General features: G+C 38.7%; 1 protein-coding gene and 1 long non-coding RNA gene across 2 annotated transcripts in view; one reads left to right on the top strand and one right to left on the bottom strand.

Moving 5' to 3' along the window:
• Positions 1–12,509, top strand: part of LOC112406604 (uncharacterized) — a 30,428-nt gene extending 17,919 nt beyond the window's left edge. Inside the window, exons 5-6 of the long non-coding RNA XR_003004594.1 lie at positions 11,146–11,343; positions 12,120–12,509. This is a non-coding gene — a long non-coding RNA (uncharacterized LOC112406604). The remainder of the gene's footprint in view (positions 1–11,145; positions 11,344–12,119) is intronic.
• Positions 1–15,224, bottom strand: part of LNX2 (ligand of numb-protein X 2) — a 79,770-nt gene that overhangs the window by 9,217 nt on the left and 55,329 nt on the right. The window contains exons 6-8 of the mRNA XM_024755515.1: positions 11,923–12,060; positions 8,301–8,478; positions 3,418–3,649 (exon numbers count right to left, since the gene is read on the bottom strand). Of these exons, the coding sequence (XP_024611283.1) occupies positions 3,418–3,649; positions 8,301–8,478; positions 11,923–12,060 (548 nt within the window). The remainder of the gene's footprint in view (positions 1–3,417; positions 3,650–8,300; positions 8,479–11,922; positions 12,061–15,224) is intronic.

The following is a 15,224-nucleotide window of genomic DNA, read 5'->3' as shown; positions in this document are numbered from 1 at the left end:
TTGTGACTTTCTTTTTTCTATAGATTCTTCTTTTTTATTTGGAGAAGACCTTTCAATGTTTCCTTTAGGATAGGTTTAGTATTGCTGTATTCTTTTAGTTTCTGCTTGTCTGAGAAATTCTTTCTCTCTCCTATTCTAAATGATAATCTTGCTGGGTAGAGTATCCTGGGTTGCATACTTTTCCCTTTCAGGACTTTGAAATCTTGCTACTCCGTTCTGGCCTGCAACGTTTCTGTAGAGAAATCAGCTGATAGCCTTATGGGGGCTTCCTTTATTATTAACTCTTTTTGTCTTGCTGCCTTTAGAATCTTCTCTTTAACTTGTGCCATTTTTATTATAATATGTCTTGGTATAGGTCTGTTTGGGTTTATCTTGTTTATCCTGTACCTGGATATCTGTTTCCTTCTTTAGGTTGGGGAAGTTTTCAGCCACAATTTTTTCAAATACATTTTGGTCCCCTTTTCTGTTTCTTCCCCTTCTGGAATTCATATTGTAAGTAGATTGACCCACTTTATCCCATACGTCTCTAATATTGCTTTCATTATTTTTCGTTTGGTTTTCTGTCTGCTGTCCTGATTGGGTGATTTTCATTATTCTACCTTCCAGGTCACTTATTCGTTTTTCTGCCTTATTCATTCTGTTGTTCATTGCCTTTAGCTCAGCTTTCATCTCTGCAAATGAGTTTTCTTGGTTCCTCTTTATAGTTTCTAGCTCATTTTTACAGTACTCTGCATTTCTGTCCACAGCCTTTCTTAATTCCTTCAGTCTAATAGACACCCATTTCAACAAGGAGATAATGAAAATACTGAAGAGGTCTGTTTCATTGTTTGTTCTTTCTGGGGAATTCTCTTGGTCATTTAATTGGGAGTGGTTCCTCTGTTTCTCCATTTTACTTACATTTCTTATATTGTATTTCTTATATTTAGTTATATATCTCTCACTCTGTGGCCTTGGAGCGCTGTTTATATTTAGGGGCGTTGCTGTGTAGCGTGTGTGGGTTTAGTATATTTGGTGCGAGGGTTGTCTTTAGTATGGATGCATGTAGCCTATCTCCTCAGCATGTGCTGATCATTAGCCCCTTGACAGGGAGTGTGCTGATGCCTGGTCCTGGGATTCTGGGTGGTGGTGGCAGCTCAGGCTCACCCCTGGAGCACATGATGGGAGCGGAGGTAGCGCACGACCACTCCTGTAGTCCAGGAGGGAGGTGGTAGTGGCTTGTGACTGCCCCTGGCGTCTGGGCAGGAGGCGGCTTGCTACTGCTCCTGGAGCCTGTGCAGGCAGTGTCCTGACCTCTGAGCACACACACAGGGGAAAGGGCTACAGTGGAAGGTCCTGCCCCTCCCCTTGTGCATCCCCCAAACAATGGTGCCTGGCCTCTATGGTGGCCCAGGCTTCCTCCATGTGTACCCTCAGGTGCAGTCACAGTAGATTTCAGCCCCCCATCCCCCGCGGCTGTTTCTGCACAGCCAACCCCAGTCCTCTCCCCAGGTCTGATCTCCAAAGGCCAAGTTCCACCTGCACGGGCAGACATGTGTCTGGGGAGTGCAGGGTGGTGGCACTGACCACCTGTGCAGTCTTCCCACTGCTCTGGCTGCCATAAAACCAGCTGCTGCGTTCTCCTCTGAGGTTCTGAAGCTCCCCTTCTGTCCTGGCTAATCTTCCCACTGGTGAGGGGGCCTTCCAGGATGCAGGAACCTTTCCTCTTTCACAGCTCCCTCCCAGGGGCACAGGTCCTGTCCTGATTCCTGTCTCACTGTCTTTTTCTCTTTCTTTTGTCCTACCTGGTTATGTGAAGATTTTCTTGCCCTTTCAGCAGTCTGAGGTCTTCTGCCAGCATTCAGTAGATACTCTGTGAGAATTGTTCCACATGTAGATGTATTTGTGGGAGAAGGTGAGCCTCCCGTCCTACTACTTCGCCATCTTGATCACTTATCCATTTTTCCTTCTCAGGATTGCTTTGGCTTTTGGGGGTCTTTTGTGTTTCCATACAAATTTTTAAATTTTTTTAGTTCTGTGAAAAATGCCATTGGTAATTTGGTAGGGATTGCATCGACTCTGTAGATTGCCTTGTACTATCCTGTGCATTTCTCATCTAAAATCTTTGTTATTCTTCCTGGCACATCAGAAAATGCTCTGAACAAAGGAAGAGGTACTGACCCCAAAACTAGCCTGGAATAACAAATAAGGAAAGCTACAAGAAGCATGGGGGTTTCTCCAGGACGCCATTGGTCTCGGCCTGTGCAGCAGCAGAGTTGGGCACTTGGGCAGAACTGTTCAGCATGAGGGTACAACTTCACACACAAAGTTCTGGGCTGAGTGTTTAATAAGATCAGTTAGGTTCCTTCTGACAGCTGACACCTCACAACTTAGATGGCATGTCTGCAGGAGTTGAATAGGAACCATTTAAATCTATGTTGACTTTTTAATGGGGAAAAAAATCAGTTTTTAAACATATGAAGCAGTTAATCATCTCTGTCATGAAAAATCTCTCCACAGGGGCCCTAGAGTTCCCTGAAACAGTTATTCTATTACAGTGTTATATGCCCTCTTACTTTTTTTTTCCTTCTTTTAACTGAGAGGACAAGTCAGCAAGTTACATTAATAAATGAAATCCAATATCCTTGCTTTTTGTGTTATTCTTCATGTGAAAGTACTTTATAAACCATATAGCACTGTATAAATGCTAGTTATTATAAATTTATTCCACATGAAGCTAGATGGCTCAGAAATGGGCATATTCTTATTGCTTAGTTTAAAGAATCAGTCATTTTCATACCAGTTTAAAAGTCAAAACGTTTCATCATATTTCAGTTTTCAGGATTCTTCTGTACAATAAGAATCTAAACTGAGTTGGAAACAAATGAAGATGGTAATTCACATCCTCTCTACCTCAGTACCAAATTACACAACTACCACCTGGAGGTTCCAAAATGTCTCACGGCCAGACACCGACCAACTACAGAATGTCCTGTCTGGTGAGCCGGTCATGAGCTGTGACCTCCTCCTAAAGGGGGTCAAGAGCGGTAACGCTTGAACACCAAGGGTGTGAGCTAAAGACTCTTATGTCCAATAAAAACTCAGTTTCACACTCCTTTGTAGGAAGAGTAGGGCTTTTAGAGATACTTCTGGGATAGGGAAAGGCCCCACACTTTGACCTATTTTTTCCGGTGAAAAAATGCACATAAATCTAAGCATGTATCAGAGTGAATGTTGGCAAAGCTGTTCTAAGCAAGAGACTGACCACCCGATCTCATAGCTGGCCCACTGGGGAGCCTTTTGTAGGAATGAACAGAATAGCTTTATTTATTTTTGTAAAGAGAGGTAAGTCTTTTCAGCTTTGTTCTTAATTTGCTGTGCTATACCCCGATGAAGGTTGCAACTGCGATTTTCCATAAAACAACAGAAAAGCTGCAGTACCTGGGCAGCCCAAGCCACATGACCCATGACGGGGACCAGCTGGCACCATACTCATTCTCGCTGACAGTGCTGGGCTGCTCGTCTGGGCCGTGGGCGGCCTCCTCCACAACCTGCACCTCCAGTGCTCTCAGGGCCACCGTGGGCGACGCGGCGCTGGCCTTCAGCATAGCCACAGCCTCACTGTGACTTAAACTGGTCAAATCGATGCCATTGATATTCAACAAGATGTCACCTGTTCAAATAAGGGAGCAAGAAAAATGAGCCGCCAAGTGATTACTTCCCTGTAAATCCTGCCATCTGTAAACTAATTAACAAAGGTTAGTTCCAAAAACTCAGATGACATAATAAGGGAAAAGACCATTTTTCTCTTTATAATTCTTAGAATACTGAGGAAAAATCCAATTCATGGACAACACTCCAAAACAATTCAAAAATTTTAAACAATTCAAAAATTTTAAATAATGTAATAGTATGTAGGAAAAGGTTTGGCTCGAGGCTCTGGAATTCAGTTGGGGTCCACATCATCAGCCCTGGTATAGCTGTGGACGGGCCCTGGCCACCTTCATTTCTCTTCTTACCCTTCCTTCCAATTAGAAAGTGATTTGATCTTTTGCTCTTAGAACGGAATTTTTAATACATGCTACTTTATATTGATACGGTTTTATACATCTAGACAGCCCTACATAGTTCACTCAGTGCAATCATCTCAGTATGTAGAGAAGATACCCTTGGGCCTACACAAAGAAATGAAACTTGTGATTTGAACATGTCCTGCTTGAAAAAGAAAAGTAGTCTTTGTTGCTCTGCCAAGTAATACAATAAAAAAGAGCAATGAGGCTCATATAAAAGGTCAGGAAGGAAAGGATTCGTTTTATAGGAAGCACAAACGTTTGTACTAAGAAAGCCCGCGGAAAATCCTGCTCCCCCAATTCATCATTTTTCAGATTATTAAAGCAAAACATTCTCTTTGTAGGAAACTTCGAAAACATAAAATAACAAGAAGGAAATAAAATTACCTCAAATTCCACAACAGAACAAATAACTTTAAAAAAGCCTTCTGAAGATATAATTCATATACCATTCAATTAAAGTCTGTAATTTTATGGTTTTATAGTCACAGAGTTGTACAACCATCATGTCATTTTTAGAAAATTTTTATCACCACCCCCAAAACCCTGTACCCATTAGTAATCAGTTCCCTTCCCTGAGTCCTAAACAACTACTAAGCTACTTAACATCTCTATAGATTTGCCTTTTCTGGATATTTCATATACATGGAATCATGTGGTCTTTTGTGACTGGCTTCTTTTACTTAGCATGTTTCCAAGATTCATTTATATTGTACAATGTGTCAGTATTTCATTCCTTTTTATGGCCAAATAATATTCCATTGTATGGATAAGTCAGTCTCTTCATCCATTCACCAGTAAATGGACATGTGGGATGTTTTTACTTTTTGGCTATTATGGAAAATACTGCTATAAACCTTCACGTACAAGTTTTTGTGTGAACATGCTTTCATTTCACTAGGAATGAAATTGCTGGGTCATATGACAACTGTTTAACTTTGTGAAGAACTGCTAAACTGTTTTACAAGACAGTTGTACTGTTTTACATTCTCTCTGGCAAATATATGAGAGTTTCGATTTCTTTACATCCTTGCCAAATGTTACTGTCTTTTTTTTCTACATTCAGCCTAGCGATGAATTTGCATTTCCCAATAACTAATGTCACTGAGTATCTTTTCAAGTGATTATTGTCCATTTGTGTATTTTCTTGGGAGAAATGTCTATTCAGATCAGTTGTCCATTTTTAAATTGGGTTATTTGTCTTTTATTATTGAGCTATAAGGGTTCTGTAATCCCAAACTCCTAATTTATCCCTCCCCACCATGTTTCCCCTTCAGTGACTATAAGTTTGTTTTCAAAGTCTGTGAGTCTGTTTCTGTTTTGTAAATACGTTGATTTGTATTTTTTTTAGATTCCCTATATAAGTTGATATCATATGATATTTGCCTTTCTCTATATGACTTCACTTAGTATGATAATCTCTAGGTCCATCCATGTTGCTGCAACTGGCACTGTTTCGTCTTTTTGATGGCTGAGTAATATTCCACTGTAATACGCGCCACATCTTCTTTATCCATTCCTCTGTTGATGGACACTTCGGTTGCTTCCATGTGTTGGCTGTTGTAACTAGTGCTGATGTGAATATCGGGGTGCACATATCTTTTCGAATCATGCTGTTCTCCAAATACATGGGCAGGGATGGGATTGCAGGATATGGTAGCTCCTTTTTTATTTTTTAAAGGAGTCTCCATACTGTTCTCCATAGTGGTTGTACCAATTTACATTCCCACCAACACTGTAGGGAGGGTTCCTTTTTCTCCACACCCTCTCCAGCATTTATTATTTGTAGACTTTTTGATGATGGGCATTCTGACTGGTGTGAGGTGATATCTAGTAATTAGTGATGTTGAGCATCTTTTCACATGCCTTTTGGCCATCTGTAGATTAATAGACCATAAATGCGTGTATTTATTTCTGGGCTATCCTGTTCCGTTGATCTATATTTCTGTTTTTGTGCCAGTACCACACTGTTGTGATTACTGTAGCATTGTAGTATATAGTTTGAGGTCAGGGAGCCTGTTTCCTCCGGCTCCATTTTTCTTTCTCAAGATTGCTTTAGCTATTCGGGGCATTTTGTGTTTTCATACAAATTTTAAAATTTACTGTTCTGTGAAAAATGCCATTGGTAATCTGATAGGAATTGCACTGAATCTGTTGATTGCCTTGGGTAGTACAGTCATTTTGACAGTATTGATTCTTCTGATCCAAGAACATGGTATATCTTTCCATCTGTCTCATCCTTGATTTCTTTCATCAGTGTCTTACTTTTCAGAGTGCAGGTCTTTTGCCTCCTTAGGTAGGTTTATTCTTGGGTATTTTTATTCTTTTTGATGGAGTGGTAATTGGGATTGTTTCCTTAATTCCTCTTTTTGATCTTTCATTGTTAGTGTATAGAAATGCAACAGATTTCTGTGTATTAATTTTGTATGCTGCTACTTTATCGAATTCATTGGTGAGCTGTAGTAGTTTTCTGGTAGCATGTTTAGGATTTTCTGTATATATATAGTGTCATGTCATCTGCAAACAATGACAGTTTCACTTCTTTTCCAATTTGGATTCCTTTTATTTCCTTTTCTCCTCTTGATTGCTGTGGCTAGGGCTTTCAAAACTATGTTGAGTAAAAGTGGCGAGAGTGGACATCCTTGTCTTGTTCCTGATCTTAGAGGAAATGCTTTCAGCTTTTCACCATTGAGTATGATGTTAGCTGTGGGTTTGTCATATGTGGCCTTTATGATGTTGAGGTAGGTTCCCTCCGTGCCCACTTTCTGGAGAGTTTTTATCATAAATGGATGTTGAATTCTGTCAGAAGCTTTTTCTGCATCTATTGAGATGATCATATGATTTTTATCCTTCAATTTGTTGATGTGGTGTATCACACTGATTGATTTGTGGACACTGAAAAATCCTTGCATCCCTGGGATAAATCCCACTTGATCATGGTGTATGATCCTTTTAATGTACTGTTGGATTGTTTGCTAGTATTTTGTTGCGGATTTTTGAGTCTATGTTCATCAGTGATATTGGCCTGTAATTTTCCTTTTTTGTGGTATCTTTGTCTGATTTTGGTATCAGGGTGATGGTGGCTTCACAGAATGAGTTTGGAAGTGCTCCTCCTCCTGCAATTTTTTGTAATAGTCTTGGAAGGATGGGTGTTAACTCTTGTCTAAATGCTTGATAGAATGCTCCTGTGAAGCCATCTGGTCCTGGACTTTCGTTTACTGGGAGTTTTTAATGACAGATACAATCTCAGTGCTTGTGATTGGTCTGTTCATATTTTTTATATCTTCCTGGTTTAGTCTCGGGAGATTGCACCTTTCCTAAGAATTTGTCCATTTCTTCTAGGTTGTCCCTTATTGCCACAGAGTTGCTTGCAGTAGTCTCTACGGTCCTTTATATTTCTGTTGTGTTGGTTGTGGCTTCTTTTTTCATTTCTAATTTTATTGGTTTAGACCCTCTCCCTTTTTTTCTTGAGTCTGGCTAAAGGTTTATCAATTTTGTTCATCTTTTCAAAGAACCAGCTTTTAGTTTCATTGATTGTTTCTGTGTCTTTATTGCTTGTGTTTTTGGTGTCATATCTATGATAACCATTGATTAATCTGTTGCATAATCCAAGGCCATGAGGGTTTACACTTGATTTTCTTCTAAAAGTTTTAGCTCTTACATTTAGGTCTTGGATCAGTTAATATTTGTGTATGATTTCATTTTTGGAGAAATAGCTTTCAAGACTCACTTTTCCATATGAACCAAGTGTATGGAGAATGCTGTTGTTACCACTACCACCCCCACCCACACAAATTATATAGTATCAATCAGTGGGGGTTGTGAAATTGTGAATGAATTAATCCCTAAAAACAACTCCTTTTTATTAAGTTTGTCTCTGCTCCACCTCTTCTGTGATCCTCCTCCCACCCAGACACCTTTTTAATAGGCAACAAGTGTATTTCAGTGAGATGATCCTTCAAAGTATCTGGTCTACCATAATGCTGGAAGCATAACTCTCTTAGAGGGTCTTTTCCAACATAAAATAATCCAACAGTCAGAGTAACTGTTAGAAAGATTATTAAGCTTCAGCAATTTCCCTTTACGTTAGGCATTTTTCTAACCTTATAGAGAGGCTTTATGCTTCCATTACGTACAGGACATTTTAAAGGATTTTAAAAAGCCATGTTTAATAGGAAACTTTGTAGACATTATTTTTAAAAATGTGAGTTGACTTTGGGAGATGTGGTGAAACTGTACAAGATCCTAGCTTACCTCTCTTGATTCTGCCATCACGTGCAAGGCAGCCATGAGGTGGCACACTGGTCACAAAGATGGGCAGTTCCCCACTTTTACTTCCTCGGCCCCCAGCTACTGTCATGCCAAGGGACTCGTGTGGTTCCTTCTTTACAGTAATGTGTTTTTCTTGGCATGTAACACACTGGGCAAGATCCTGAACATGAAAGGAATAAATTTATTGGATAATGAATAATATATATAGTTGAAGTAATGACAGCTAAAGTAAAAACATGACGTGGCAATTTTAAAGTCATTAAAAAAAAAATCACTATAGAACTGAAAGCAATACACAGTTCTTCAGAGGCCCATGAGCCCTGTGGATCACAATGGCAAACTTTGGACTACTGTATTTTCACAGGACTATATATGGAACTGAAAAACTCAGGACTGTTGACATAGGGGAAGTCAAAGTAAAATAAGCATATCATTTGTATAATTACCTTCAGCTCCCAGATGTAAAAGTAGATAATGCATTTGAATTTTAAGATTCTGAAGAGAAGCCAATTAATTTTACTTCCATTTTTCTCCTATATTCTTTGAGAGAAAAGTTGACATAGTATAAAAGTGTGGATTTTACTAACTGCCAGAAGAAAGCTACAGAGCTCTCTTCTGATTCTGACTAACAAGGGTTATTTATCAGAGCACTCAATCGTGAAGCAGGTGCAAATCTACCTTCAAAATTTGTGAAAAGATAAAAGGATGTGAAATAATTGAATTTCTGAAGTTAATAACAGGGAAATAAATCCCCAACAAACTATATTCTCAGGGAAAAGCTATTTTTACTGACATTTGTTACTGTTACCTATTACTGAGATACTCCTGGAAGAAAAGGAGAATCTAAAATACCACTTTTCTGAACTAGAATTCAACAAAATCAAGGTGTACGTATGCAATACGAATATTAAAATAACATTTATCGAAGGCTTAACTATGTGCAAAAAGCTCACAGCTTTACATGCGTCATTTCATTAATCTTCACAGTGGTCCTGAAAAGTAAGTACTATTATTGGCCCCATTTTATGGATGAGGAAGCAACTTAGAGAGGTCATGTAACTTGCCCCGAATCATACAACTGTAAGTTCCTGCATAGGGATTTGAGCAGATGCAAATATATAAACATATGCTTTGCATATGTGCACATAATATGTATACATATTGTTTATATGTACCCACACCACATGACTACTGTCCTGTTAAGTGTAACAGTGGAAGCTAATGTCTCAAAAGGTTTCCAACATTTATCAGCTCTGAGAAAATGTAGATAATAACATTAACAATATCAACAATAGAAATATGAGTTACCTTTACGGAATTATAACATGCCTTTAGTGACATTATTTGAAAGTGTTGACAAATCTGTGAATCAGGCCCTGGGACTGCAGGCCCATCTCCCTTGCTCTGGTCCTGGAATCCATGTACTCTTGAAATGTTATTAAGGGAACTACTGCAATAACAGCCTGGTGTTCCTAGAAAATGTTGTGACCTAGTAGAAAACTTGGAAATGTCTTAAGGCAGTCTCCTGTTTAAAGGTATGAAACCTATCTTAGTATCCTTCAAAATTGGGCAAAACCCACTTTATTATGAAGACAACTCATGTAAACTCAGTCTTGAGTATATTTATAAGCAATTTTGGCTTGCAGGTATTTAATCAATTAAAGGTGGTTGTTTTATTCCTCTAGATGGCTCAGATATATATATACATTATTTTTTCCTCAGGAACCAAACCAGACTTCAAAGATTATACTCAGAACACTTCAAGGAAAGTTCTAAATCATACAGATGTTTATCTAAGCAGCTACTTAAGAGGCCTAGTAGCAGGCTAATGTACTGTAATTTTTAATGATGATTATATAATCATCTGAACACGTTTTCTGGTGAATCTGTTTATTTTCCCTAGGAGACCCTTATTTTTCTAAATCAGGATTTTATATAACAAATGCAGTATATTAGTAGCAAATAGCTAACACTTGAAAGTACATTTCATGTGGCTGTTCTAACCAATAAGAGTTGCAGAGTACACAGAATAAGAATAAATTCAGCATTACTATTTAAAACATTGTCACAGAAAGTTAAAGACAATAAGAGCAGCAGAGTTGAGAGAAAAGTATGTTCCCCAAACAAATAAGCAGAGTTCTCTATATGGACGTTGGGATGACTAAGTACAGTTTTAAAAATTGTCTTAAAAGTCATGTCATAGACACTCGTATCTCAAATTATTGTAAAATTCAGTGACATAAAAGGTTCAATAATCAATTTCTGCCTTATATTGTAATTTTAGGAATATATATGTAATACATAAAGTAAGGACAAGCCATATGGAACTATTCAAAACTCCAAAACAATAACTCCTTTTTCATAGTCATCATCATGAAGGCAATATTATAGGTTTCCTTCATACTTTCAGTTCAGAAATGAGAACAAGTCTGTGGTTACATTTTCTTAAAAATATTAACTAAACCAAAGACCAGTGACAAGTCTATATACTTGAGCTCAGAAAACCAGATAAACCTGATGGGCGAAAAGTACTTGTGCCTTTAAGGGATGCTTTCTTAGGGTACCTGTGACATTCCAAAGGTAAGTATTCTCTCAAATACTGTACTTATATTAAGAAGTCATTTTAGCCCACAGGGAACTTCCTGTGGTTTTAAGCAGACCAACAGATGTTTTTGTTTAGTAACTTATAATTTTACTTAAAGAGAAGGACTTTGGAAGCTCACATTTAGCTTATATTTTCACACAGTTGCGTAAACATCATTTTAAAAATCCCAGCCTGGGACATCCATGGTGGTCCAGTGGTTAAGACTCCGTGCTTCCACTGCAGGGGGCACGGGTTTGATCCCACATGCCCAGCCGGAAAAAAAAGGAAACAAAAAACCAAAGAAACCCCAGCCTACCAGAAAGTGAGTTCAAATGAAGGAAACAATATCAAGAATGAACTACCAAAAAAAAGAAGAATGAACTACCACCCTTTTAAAATTTCTGCAACTACAGTGAGACAGTATCAAGATGCTCAGCACAGGTAAATGACCTTGGTATATATTATAAAACCGGTAAAATACTGAAGAAGCAGGGAAAATCCTCAACATACAGGAATTTTAAAATATTTAGGGTAGTCTTCCTACACTATTCATATAACAAAAAATATGCTATACGTGTAGCTGTCGAAGTCTATGAGTATATGTTTAATATGCGCATATCAAGTCTGTTGTAGGCAAGCTATCCAGTTGCTAAGTACAGGCTGTCAATCATTGTCTTCACTATGCTTTTTCAGTTACATAACCAACTGTCACCGTTAAATGAGTAAGCCAAGATAAACCCCACTTTCAAGCAGAACTAAACAAACCGAAGATTTTTCTGGACACTCAAACATTTCTCATCAATCACCTGGCAGAGGGTCCTTCCCCACCAAGAAACTCTACTGGTTGAGGGACTGAGACAATGCAGTCACTCTCCAAGGCAGCAAATCACGTTGCGCATCCCAAGCAAACACCTAGTGCACTTTCTCCAACAGAGTTAACAGCCCTCCTAAATCCTCCCAGCTTGTAATGATCATCCTTTGAGGGTGGATGAATTAAGAACCACAAACAAGGCACCTTACCTTATGTGAGCTGGGTCTGTTGTAAGGCAGCGGCTGTGCGTGGTGCTGGCTGCTCTGAGTTCCTGCTTCTCGGACAGCGTTTCCAGGCTGGGGTTTCCCTGGTCTAGCAATGGTTAAATTCACCCTCTCGCCACTAGCCTGGAGAAAACACACAGACACAGCTGCCAGTCATTAACGATGCTTCTCATTTCACAAAGCGCAGGCACTCTCCACGGAGCCAGTGCCTTGCCTGGGGGTGACTGCAGGCACCCGGTGGTCAGAGAAGGGAGCTCTTCTCGTGAGCTCATGTTTCAAGACGTCTGCAGCTGAGACGCATGTGCACGGCTCTTGGACAGACTCTCCCCAAGCCCGCTTCCACAACAACCCAGGCAAAGCGAACTGCCCTTGTTCTTTCCCCATGATTTCCTGAAGGGTAACTTTCTTCTGATACTTCTCTGCCCCTTCAGGGTTGGCCTTGGCGTTGTGAGGGAGAGAGCAAAGGAAAGAATAAATGAGGAAGAACTGATTCGAAACCTGATTAAAATCCACTGCGACTTTACAAATAAATTCCATGGTGGCTATTTTGGAAGTAATAATCAGTGAAACTATGCACAGCTTTGTTTCTGTTTGCTCTAAGTTTGAGTCAAAAATAGGACATCAGCTTAAATAATCCTGGAAAGAATGATTCTAGAGATCCTGTATGAGATTGTACTTTATATATAAATATTACACACCTGTGTTAATTATCTTATTAGAGGTTTGTGACTATCATTTTAAATTTAGAGGCCCATTATCTATATCCATATATATTTTAAACGTAGATGTACATCTATTTTTAAAAGTTATTTTATCTTTGCATTTAAAGTACAGGCCTGATTTATTTGAAGGTGACTCTTGGTCATGACCACAATTCCCAATTGCATTATTACTCCTATGGGAAATTATGATGGCCTGCTTTCAAGGAATTGTGGTAGAAAGTGGGGACCTCCCCCATGATTACAGTCAGTAATGTTAAGAAATCACTATTTTCAGCTCTTTCCCCAAGTATTATTGAGATAAATTGACATACATCACTGTATTAGTTTTAGTTTTTAAACTGGAGAATAAGTGTTAATTTTTATGTCCATCTAAAAAACATTTGCTTATTCAAGCATTTTATTCAACTAAATTTCAAACAAGTTTCTCAAACTAACTGAAAGAAAAGCAATACGTGGCCAGATTCCCAAAGCACAGAGTCTGGGTACTTGGTCTAAGGGGTAAATACAAAGCAGAATGCTGATGTTGAAAACTCTCACACTTCACATCACTTGATTGCACGGGGTGAAGTGATGACACACTCCATCTGTGGCGTGACTTCAGTGTACATGCACAGAATTAGTTTCATTACTGCTGACTACCTCATAACCACCAAATACTCTAATTAGTATTTCAACTTTTATTGGAAAACCCCTGCGTATGCAAAACCTATTATTAATAGAAACAAATCCTTGATCATTCTAGATTTTTTGAAAGACAAAATTCTGTGCATGTGATGGAAGTGGGCATTTAGGACTTAAATGATGGACCAACATTTGGGTTTAGGCTGACTTTAAACAGAAGGCACATCTAATATGTCAGGGTTTCAAACACAGCAAAAAAAGTTCTGTTAAATTCAAGATTTTTAAAAATGAAAGATGTTCAAATAACAATACGCTTAAGTCATAGTTGAGTAGTACACAATGCTGGGAGTATAAATTGGTATGATCTGATCTTTCTGGAGGGAAGTTTAGCAAAATGTCTCAAAATGCAAACAAACAAAACATGAAAGTCTGTCAATAGGGGAACATTGAGTGAATCAGCTAGTAAAGATCATGATGGGGTTCTACACTTTCATGGTAAGAAGTTCACAACATACTGCTGACAAAGTTGCAAACTCAGAATTTACAAGATAAGCACGTGTGTAAGTATTGTGTAAATTTGTGTCTATCTGTGGACATACACACTCAAAAGTTTGTAAGGATGTCCTCCAAACACTTAACATTGATATACCTTGGGGTGCTTAGACTGAATTTGATTGTAACTTCTTTTCAGTATTTTATCTTCAGTGTGCTCCTTTTTAGACATGCAGTATGTGTTATTTTTATAATCCTCGATGAGACTTCATTTTTTTTCAAAAAGAAGTTGAGCAACTTGAGTTTTCTATAGTCTGGGGAAAATCATAGCACAAAATATGCAACTATTTGCATTATAAAAATCCAAATAAAATATATTATGAAAAATTTTAAATGTGTTTTCTACCTGTGTAACTATATTTTCTACATTTTGGTTAGAAATTTAGTAAGGACCATCTATTTAGGAATTAGTGTACTTTAACATTGCCTGAAATATATACAGGCAATATATTTCTCTCTTCCTTTCCATCTTACTGATCGGACTTCTCACTTCAGAAAAGTCCACTCGACTTGTCCACTCGACTTGCCCATTTGTTAACAAATCCCAAAAATGGATTAACTTTCTTCTTCTCCCCCTGCCCCCCACAAGATGAACTTGATCTCAGCAGTGCAGCAGCTGGCGTGATCCACAGGTAAAGCTCCTGGTGCCCCGAATGCTGCCTCTGATTTGAGGGGATTTCAAGGCATTCAATTTTTTTAAGCCTCGAGTCTATGAAATAAGACCAATACCTGAACCGCCTCTCAATGCAATATGGCTGTGAGCGTGTGTGTGTGTTTCCTTAAGGCTATATTGAACCAAAAAGTGGGAGAAAAGGCAGTAGGTTAAAGGGGAGTGAGACGTGGGTTTTCTTAGTGTTAACATCTCATTGTTATTTGATTCTATGTATATATATATATACCTATTTTCGTGACTATCAACCGACCTTAATTCCAAAAGTTCGGTTATATTAACTAATGCCTGGTTTCCACTGGTAGTGTGTGTGGTGCTCGCTTAAACGCTCCCGTTTTGCTTCACCCTCGTACAAGGCTGCAGGAGACAGCCACGTTAAACGCCTCAGCACGCTGCAGAGCCTAAAGATCTTCTCGGATGGTTTTAATGTATCTGCTTTGATGCTCTTACTAAAAACATGTTTTTTCTCTAATCATGACTACCTCCAGAGATACTGTGAGGACAATGTTATGTGTTTGAAATGCTCTGAATTCCTTTAAAAAAAAAAAAAAGGCACTATAGAAATAAGTTGCTCTGAATAAAAAGTGATTTTTCCCCCTCATTTTTATGGATTGTGCAGTAAAGGTGAGAGGTGAGTGAAGAGACCAGGTGAGCTACACCCTCGGTGACCACAGCTCCTTGGGGTCTCACCTTCTCCCTTGTGAAGTGTGGACACTGCCATC

The sequence above is a fragment of the Neophocaena asiaeorientalis genome, unplaced genomic scaffold (genome assembly GCF_003031525.2).
Source record: "Neophocaena asiaeorientalis asiaeorientalis breed wild unplaced genomic scaffold, Neophocaena_asiaeorientalis_V1.1 scaffold59, whole genome shotgun sequence".
NCBI lineage: Eukaryota > Metazoa > Chordata > Mammalia > Artiodactyla > Phocoenidae > Neophocaena > Neophocaena asiaeorientalis.
This window is presented reverse-complemented; position numbering and strand designations above follow the sequence as displayed.